This window comes from Telmatherina bonti, assembly GCF_933228915.1.
Source record: "Telmatherina bonti genome assembly, chromosome: 23".
In the NCBI taxonomy this organism is placed as follows: Eukaryota; Metazoa; Chordata; class Actinopteri; order Atheriniformes; family Telmatherinidae; genus Telmatherina; species Telmatherina bonti.
The window spans coordinates 29,823,223-29,833,222 of NC_136632.1; the positions used below are offsets into that span (position 1 = coordinate 29,823,223).

The 10,000-nt window shown below is 36.1% G+C and overlaps 1 protein-coding gene across 1 annotated transcript in view; it reads right to left on the bottom strand.

Annotated features, from left to right (window-relative positions):
- Window positions 1-10,000, bottom strand: part of cped1 (cadherin-like and PC-esterase domain containing 1) — a gene marked incomplete at its 3' end in the record, with an annotated part of 91,678 nt that overhangs the window by 20,834 nt on the left and 60,844 nt on the right. Inside the window, exons 6-12 of the mRNA XM_079263433.1 lie at window positions 9,824-9,971; window positions 9,628-9,752; window positions 9,477-9,549; window positions 8,994-9,134; window positions 8,625-8,729; window positions 8,413-8,510; window positions 8,279-8,337 (exon numbers count right to left, since the gene is read on the bottom strand). Of these exons, the coding sequence (XP_079119559.1) occupies window positions 8,279-8,337; window positions 8,413-8,510; window positions 8,625-8,729; window positions 8,994-9,134; window positions 9,477-9,549; window positions 9,628-9,752; window positions 9,824-9,971 (749 nt within the window). The remainder of the gene's footprint in view (window positions 1-8,278; window positions 8,338-8,412; window positions 8,511-8,624; window positions 8,730-8,993; window positions 9,135-9,476; window positions 9,550-9,627; window positions 9,753-9,823; window positions 9,972-10,000) is intronic.

Genomic DNA, 10,000 nt, shown 5'->3' on the forward strand with positions numbered 1-10,000 from the left:
AAAATAAACATGTTTACAGCAGGAATAAACATGCTTACAGCAGGAATAAACATGTTTACAGCAGGAATAAACATGTTCACAGCAGGAATAATCATGTTTACAGCAGGAATGAACGTGTACAGCAAAAATAAACATGTTTACAGCAGGAATAAACACGTTTACAGCAAAAATAAACATGTTTACAGCAGGAATAAACATGTTTGCAGCAGGAATAAACATGTTTACCGCAAAAATAAACATGTTTACAGCAGGAATAAACATGCTTACAGCAGGAATAAACATGTTCACAGCAGGAATAAACATGTTTACAGCAGGAATGAACATGTGTACAGCAGGAATAAACATGTTGACAGCAGGAATAAACATGTTTACAGCAGGAATTAAACATGTTTACAGCAGGAATGAACATGTGTACAGCAAAAATAAACATGTTTACAGCAGGAATAAACACGTTTACAGCAAAAATAAACATGTTTACAGCAGGAATAAACATGTTTACAGCAGGAATAAACATGTTTACAGCAGGAATAAACACGTTTACAGCAAAAATAAACATGTTTACAGCAGGAATAAACATGTTTACAGCTAAAATAAACATGTTTACAGCAGGAATAAACACGTTTACAGCAGGAATAAACATGTTTACAGCAAAAAAAAACATGTTTACAGCAGGAATAAACATGTTTACAGCTAAAATAAACATGTTTACAGCAGGAATAAACACGTTTACAGCAGGAATAAACATGTGTACAGCAGGAATAAACAAATTTACAGCAAAAATAAACATGTTTACAGCAGGAATGAACATGTGTACAGCAAAAATAAACATGTTTACAGCAGGAATAAACATGTGTACAGCAAAAATAAACATGTTTACAGCAGGAATAAACATATTTACAGCAGGAATAAACATGTTTACAGCAGACATAAACATGTTTACAGCAGGAATAAACAAATTTACAGCAGACATAAACATGTTTACAGCAGGAATAAACATGTTTACAGCAAAAATAAACATGTTTACAGCAAAAATAAACATGTTTACAGCAGAAATAAACATGTTTACAGCAGGAATAAACATGTTTACAGCAGGAATAAACACGTTTACAGCAGGAATAAACATGTTTACAGCAAAAATAAACATGTTTACAGCAGGAATAAACAAATTTACGGCAAAAATGAACATGTTTACAGCAGGAATAAACATGTTTACAGCAAAATAAACATGTTTACAGCAGGAATAAACATGTTTACAGCAGAAATAAACATGTTTACAACAGGAATGAACATGTTTACAGCAGGAATAAACATGTTTACAGCAAATATAAACATGTTTACAGCAGAAATAAACACGTTTACAGCAGGAATAAACACGTTTACAGCAGGAATAAACATGTTTACAGCAGAAATAAACATGTTTACAGGAGGAATAAATGCGTTTACAGCCGGAATAAACATGTTTACAGCAGGAATAAACATGTTTACAGCAGGGATAAACATGTTTACAGCAGGAATAAACATGTTTACAGCAGGAATAAACATGTTTACAGCAAAAATAAACATGTTTACAGCAAAAATAAACATGTTTACAGCAAATATAAACATGTTTACAGCAAAAATAAACATGTTTACAGCAGGAATAAACATGTTTACAGCAAAAATAAACATGTTTACAGCAAAAATAAACATGTTTACAGCAAATATAAACATGTTTACAGCAGAAATAAACACGTTTACAGCAGGAATAAACACGTTTACAGCAGGAATAAACATGTTTACAGCAGAAATAAACATGTTTACAGCAGGAATAAATGCGTTTACAGCCGGAATAAACATGTTTACAGCAGGAATAAACATGTTTACAGCAGGGATAAACATGTTTACAGCAGGAATAAACATGTTTATACTAGGAATGAACATGTGTACAACAAAAATAAACATGTTTACAGCAGAAATAAACATGTTTACAGCAAAAATAAACATGTTTACAGCAGGAATAAACAAATTTACAGCAAAAATAAACATGTTTACAGCAAAAATAAATATGTTTGCAGCAGACATAAACATGTTTACAGTAGGAATAAACATGTTTACAGCAGGAATACACAAATTTACAGCAAAAATAAACATGTTTACAGCAAGAATAAACATGTTTACAGCAGGAATAAACAAATTTACAGCACAAATAAACATGTTTACAGCAAAAATAAACATGTTTACAGCAGGAATAAACATGCTTACAGCAGGAATAAACATGTTTACAGCAGGAATAAACATGTTCACAGCAGGAATAATCATGTTTACAGCAGGAATGAACATGTGTACAGCAAAAATAAACATGTTTACAGCAGGAATAAACACGTTTACAGCAAAAATAAACATGTTTACAGCAGGAATAAACATGTTTGCAGCAGGAATAAACATGTTTACCGCAGGAATAAACACGTTTACAGCAGGAATAAACATGTTTACAGCAAAAATAAACATGTTTACAGCAGGAATAAACATGCTTACAGCAGAAATAAACATGTTTACAGCAAAAATAAACATGCTTACAGCAGGAATAAACATGTTCACAGCAGGAATAAACATGTTTACAGCAGGAATGAACATGTGTACAGCAGGAATAAACATGTTGACAGCAGGAATAAACATGTTTACAGCAGGAATTAAACATGTTTACAGCAGGAATGAACATGTGTACAGCAAAAATAAACATGTTTACAGCAGGAATAAACATGTTTACAGCAAAAATAAACATGTTTACAGCAGGAATAAACATGTTTACAGCAGGAATAAACATGTTTACAGCAGGAATAAACACGTTTACAGCAAAAATAAACATGTTTACAGCAGGAATAAACATGTTTACAGCTAAAATAAACATGTTTACAGCAGGAATAAACACGTTTACAGCAGGAATAAACATGTTTACAGCAAAAAAAAACATGTTTACAGCAGGAATAAACATGTTTACAGCTAAAATAAACATGTTTACAGCAGGAATAAACACGTTTACAGCAGGAATAAACATGTGTACAGCAGGAATAAACAAATTTACAGCAAAAATAAACATGTTTACAGCAGGAATGAACATGTGTACAGCAAAAATAAACATGTTTACAGCAGGAATAAACATGTGTACAGCAAAAATAAACATGTTTACAGCAGGAATAAACATATTTACAGCAGGAATAAACATGTTTACAGCAGACATAAACATGTTTACAGCAGGAATAAACAAATTTACAGCAAAAATAAACATGTTTACAGCAGGAATAAACATGTTTACAGCAAAAATAAACATGTTTACAGCAAAAATAAACATGTTTACAGCAGAAATAAACATGTTTACAGCAGGAATAAACATGTTTACAGCAGGAATAAACACGTTTACAGCAGGAATAAACATGTTTACAGCAAAAATAAACATGTTTACAGCAGGAATAAACAAATTTACGGCAAAAATGAACATGTTTACAGCAGGAATAAACATGTTTACAGCGAAATAAACATGTTTACAGCAGGAATAAACATGTTTACAGCAGAAATAAACATGTTTACAACAGGAATGAACATGTTTACAGCAGGAATAAACATGTTTACAGCAAATATAAACATGTTTACAGCAGAAATAAACACGTTTACAGCAGGAATAAACACGTTAACAGCAGGAATAAACATGTTTACAGCAGAAATAAACATGTTTACAGCAGGAATAAATGCGTTTACAGCCGGAATAAACATGTTTACAGCAGGAATAAACATGTTTACAGCAGGGATAAACATGTTTACAGCAGGAATAAACATGTTTATACTAGGAATGAACATGTGTACAACAAAAATAAACATGTTTACAGCAGAAATAAACATGTTTACAGCAAAAATAAACATGTTTACAGCAGGAATAAACAAATTTACAGCAAAAATAAACATGTTTACAGCAAAAATAAATATGTTTACAGCAGACATAAACATGTTTACAGTAGGAATAAACATGTTTACAGCAGGAATAAACAAATTTACAGCAAAAATAAACATGTTTACAGCAAGAATAAACATGTTTACAGCAGGAATAAACAAATTTACAGCACAAATAAGCATGTTTACAGCAAAAATAAACATGTTTACAGCAGGAATAAACATGCTTACAGCAGGAATAAACATGTTTACAGCAGGAATAAACATGTTCACAGCAGGAATAATCATGTTTACAGCAGGAATGAACATGTGTACAGCAAAAATAAACATGTTTACAGCAGGAATAAACACGTTTACAGCAAAAATAAACATGTTTACAGCAGGAATAAACATGTTTGCAGCAGGAATAAACATGTTTACCGCAGGAATAAACACGTTTACAGCAGGAATAAACATGTTTACAGCAAAAATAAACATGTTTACAGCAGGAATAAACATGCTTACAGCAGAAATAAACATGTTTACAGCAAAAATAAACATGTTTACAGCAGGAATAAACATGCTTACAGCAGGAATAAACATGTTCACAGCAGGAATAAACATGTTTACAGCAGGAATGAACATGTGTACAGCAGGAATAAACATGTTGACAGCAGGAATAAACATGTTTACAGCAGGAATTAAACATGTTTACAGCAGGAATGAACATGTGTACAGCAAAAATAAACATGTTTACAGCAGGAATAAACATGTTTACAGCAAAAATAAACATGTTTACAGCAGGAATAAACATGTTTACAGCAGGAATAAACATGTTTACAGCAGGAATAAACACGTTTACAGCAAAAATAAACATGTTTACAGCAGGAATAAACATGTTTACAGCTAAAATAAACATGTTTACAGCAGGAATAAACACGTTTACAGCAGGAATAAACATGTTTACAGCAAAAAAAAACATGTTTACAGCAGGAATAAACATGTTTACAGCTAAAATAAACACGTTTACAGCAGGAATAAACATGTGTACAGCAGGAATAAACAAATTTACAGCAAAAATAAACATGTTTACAGCAGGAATGAACATGTGTACAGCAAAAATAAACATGTTTACAGCAGGAATAAACATGTGTACAGCAAAAATAAACATGTTTACAGCAGGAATAAACATATTTACAGCAGGAATAAACATGTTTACAGCAGACATAAACATGTTTACAGCAGGAATAAACAAATTTACAGCAAAAATAAACATGTTTACAGCAGGAATAAACATGTTTACAGCAAAAATAAACATGTTTACAGCAAAAATAAACATGTTTACAGCAGGAATAAACACGTTTACAGCAGGAATAAACATGTTTACAGCAAAAATAAACATGTTTACAGCAGGAATAAACAAATTTACGGCAAAAATGAACATGTTTACAGCAGGAATAAACATGTTTACAGCGAAATAAACATGTTTACAGCAGGAATAAACATGTTTACAGCAGGAATAAACATGCTTACAGCAGGAATAAACATGTTTACAGCAGGAATAAACATGTTCACAGCAGGAATAATCATGTTTACAGCAGGAATGAACATGTGTACAGCAAAAATAAACATGTTTACAGCAGGAATAAACACGTTTACAGCAGGAATAAACATGTTTACAGCAGGAATAAACATGTTTGCAGCAGGAATAAACATGTTTACCGCAGGAATAAACACGTTTACAGCAGGAATAAACATGTTTACAGCAAAAATAAACATGTTTACAGCAGGAATAAACATGCTTACAGCAGAAATAAACATGTTTACAGCAAAAATAAACATGTTTACAGCAGGAATAAACATGCTTACAGCAGGAATAAACATGTTCACAGCAGGAATAAACATGTTTACAGCAGGAATGAACATGTGTACAGCAGGAATAAACATGTTGACAGCAGGAATAAACATGTTTACAGCAGGAATAAACATGTTTACAGCAGGAATGAACAGGTGTACAGCAAAAATAAACATGTTTACAGCAGGAATAAACACGTTTACAGCAAAAATAAACATGTTTACAGCAGGAATAAACACGTTTACAGCAGGAATAAACATGTTTACAGCTAAAATAAACATGTTTACAGCAGGAATAAACACGTTTACAGCAGGAATAAACATGTTTACTGCAAAAAAAAACATGTTTACAGCAGGAATAAACATGTTTACAGCTAAAATAAACATGTTTACAGCAGGAATAAACACGTTTACAGCAGGAATAGACATGTTTACAGCAGGAATAAACAAATTTACAGCAAAAATAAACATGTTTACAGCAGGAATGAACATGTGTACAGCAAAAATAAACATGTTTACAGCAGGAATAAACATATTTACAGCAGGAATAAACATGTTTACAGCAGACATAAACATGTTTACAGCAGGAATAAACATGTTTACAGCAGGAATAAACACGTTTACAGCAGGAATAAACATGTTTACAGCAAAAATAAACATGTTTACAGCAGGAATAAACAAATTTACGGCAAAAATAAACATGTTTACAGCAGGAATGAACATGTGTACAGCAAAAATAAACATGTTTACAGCAGGAATAAACATATTTACAGCAGGAATAAACATGTTTACAGCAGACATAAACATGTTTACAGCAGGAATAAACATGTTTACAGCAAAAATAAACATGTTTACAGCAGGAATAAACATGTTTACAGCAGGAATGAACATGTGTACAGCAAAAATAAACATGTTTACAGCAGGAATAAACATGTTTACAGCAAAAATAAACATGTTAACAGCAGGAATAAACATGTTTACCACAGGAATAAACATGTTTACAGCAGAAATAAACATGTTTACAGCAAAAATAAACATGTTTACAGCAGGAATAAACATGCTTACAGCAGGAATAAACATGTTCACAGCAGGAATAAACATGTTTACAGGAGGAATAAACATGTTTACAGCAGGAATAAACATGTTTACAGCAAAAATAAACATGTTTACAGCAGGAGTAACCATGTTTACAGCAGGAATAAACATGTTTACAGCAGGAATAAACATGTTTACAGCAAAAATAAACATGTTTACAGCAAAAATAAACATGTTTACAGCAGGAATAAACATGTTTACAGCAGAAATAAACATGTTTACAGCAGGAATAAACATGTTTACAGCAGGAATAAACATGTTTACAGCAGGAATAAACATGTTTACAGCAAAAATAAACATGTATACAGCAGGAATAAACATGTTTACAGCAGAAATAAACATGTTTACAGCAGAAATAAACATGTATACAGCAGGAATAAACATGTTCACAGCAGGAGTAACCATGTTTACAGCAGGAATAAACATGTTTACAGCAGGAATAAACATGTATACAGCAGGAATAAACATGTTCACAGCAGGAGTAACCATGTTTACAGCAGGAATAAACATGTTTACAGCAGGAATAAACATGTTTACAGCAGAAATAAACATGTTTACAGCAGGAATAAACATGTTTACAGCAGGAATAAACATGTTTACAGCAAAAATAAACATGTATACAGCAGGAATAAACATGTTTACAGCAGGAATAAACATGTTCACAGCAGGAATAAACATGTTTACAGCAGAAATTAACATGTTTACAGCAGAAATAAACATGTATACAGCAGGAATAAACATGTTCACAGCAGGAATAAACACGTTTACAGCAGAAATTAACATGTTTACAGCAGAAATAAACACGTTTACAGCAGGAATAAACATGCTGTAAACATAAACATGTTTATTCCTGCTGTGAAGTTGGTCTTTTTAACATGGGAGTCTATGGGGAGTTGTCGCTTGCGTTTGGTGTTGCCGCTTGCTCTCAACACACACAGTATACAATTAACATGTTTTACAGTTGTCATTTGGATATAATTATTTAATACCTTATGTAAATAAACATATAACCCAAGAAATGCAGCTCCAAATCTTCCAGGTTTTGACGTTTCTGCTTCGTTTTTTATTGTTCAAGCTGAAAGATGAACACGTGGTGTGTAATTCTTGTTGTTTGCATTTATTATTGGGAGGAGACGAGGCGGTTCTGAACCTGCTCGGGTCCACGTCGGGCGGGAACAATCACACTGAAACGTTCACACATCTGCAGGTTCTTTTCTACGTTTGGTCCATCTTTCAGCATTAATTCACGCTGCTGCTTTGACACAACGTCTCTGGAGTCCCACAAGGGTCCTTCTGGGATCATTGCTTTCAGTCTGTATGAAAATAACCTGAAGAATCTGAGTCATGTGACGCTGGACAAGGATCCCATCCCAGGAAGTAGAGACTATATTTAACTCCAAATGTTCTGAAATAGCAGTAAACCTCTCACCTTCATGCTGTAAAGAAGCTGGCTGCTGATTGGTCGGTCGGTCCGCGTCATTGGCCCTGCTGGAAACAGGAAGCAGGGTCATGTGATTGAGTCTGGAGACGGGATCATGTGAAGGCTCCAGGTTCAGTTCTCACCTGCTGTTGGTCTGCAGCTCATAGTAACAGCTGATCCTGAGCAGGAGGTCAGAGATGCTGGGAGTAGCCGAGGAGGAGCAGGAGGAGCTAGGATACAGCTGCAAGCAGAATCATCACATCATCTTCAATCATCAGCTTCCGGAGGAGGTTTGGATCTCTAACCGACCAATCAGAGGCCTGCAAGTGTGTGACCTGCGTTTCCGCCGACATACCAGCTGGAACATCGACGGCTTCTTCAGACGCTGCTGGAGGTGCAGAAGAAGAAGCAGCTGCTGGTGTGACAAACAGTCGCCGAGTGTCCCTGTGCAGCCACCGTACTGTTAATGAGAAGACGTCTGAGTAGTCGCCATGACAACCACATGCGGTAACAGTTTGTCCTGATGATTACAAGAGACTGGGAGACTGTGGAGGGTCTGGAGGACGGATGGAGTCCAACTCAGCTGATCCTGTTTTAAAATGAAGATTTAACTTAACCCCCCCCCCCTCCACCGTCGCCTAAGCCCCCCCAAAATTCCTTAAGTCCTCCCCAAGTCTCCCCCCGCCCCTTATTTTTACAGGTTTTGGTTTCGTGGTGGACTCACCTGCTTCCTCTGTGTCCTGGAGGACAGGTGTGTCCTTGACGACAGCAGGAACTGCAGAGTGTCCTCCAGGATCTGGTCTTTAGTGATCTGTCTTTGGAAGGCCTCGTCCCCCAGAGCGGAGAATGTAAACTCTGTGTCCACCTAAAGACAAGAGGACAAACATCAGAGACAGACTGTCCTCTGTTCAGAACCAGAGACCCGCCACACATCAGGTGTGTTTGGTCCCAACCGACCTGAGACAGGTTTGGACTCAAGAGAACCAGGACCAATTCATTCTGGGTCCGGTTTACTGGGCCTACAAGAAAACCAAACCTTCCTGTGGGTTCTGAAGAGTTCTGGTGGTTCACAGATGCCACCAAGCCGACATGACTCTGGACCCGGTTTCAGTCTTCATGACTGAGTTAAACCAGTCCCAGAACCAGGCGGTCTCTTACCTGGACTTTGGGATGGGGTGTAGACGTCCACAACCGGGCGGTCTCTTACCTGGATTACAATAGGTGTGATGGAGCCACTAAACAGCAGAGTGAAGGTGAACATCTGGAAACACGACACACACCTGAAACAGTAACTGAGTCAGAAACCAAGTTCTGGTCCAGGTTCAGGTGCACAGACCCACTCGGCGTATAGCGTTCACCTTCCAACGGATTCCTGCTCCTCATTGGTCAGCGCTGCCAGCAGCACCTGCCCGATCGCCCACTTCATGTTCCCCAGAGCTTGATGGGACGTTGTTGGTCCGAGATGCTGCAGGAAGTCTGTGGTCTGAGAGGAAGAGGAGTAGATGAAGGTAGAACCATCACCACTGAGACCAAGATGATGGACAGATGTTTCACCTTCACCGACCGCCCCCTCTGCTGCTGATTGGTCAACACAATGATGAGGTCATGAATGAAGGAGGTCAGGGGCATCACAGAGGTCACTACAACGTAAACATTCACCATGGCAACCAGAGCCAAAGATGGGGCTCGGCCGGGAGAGTATCTGTAAACAAACCAGATCAGAGCCGGATC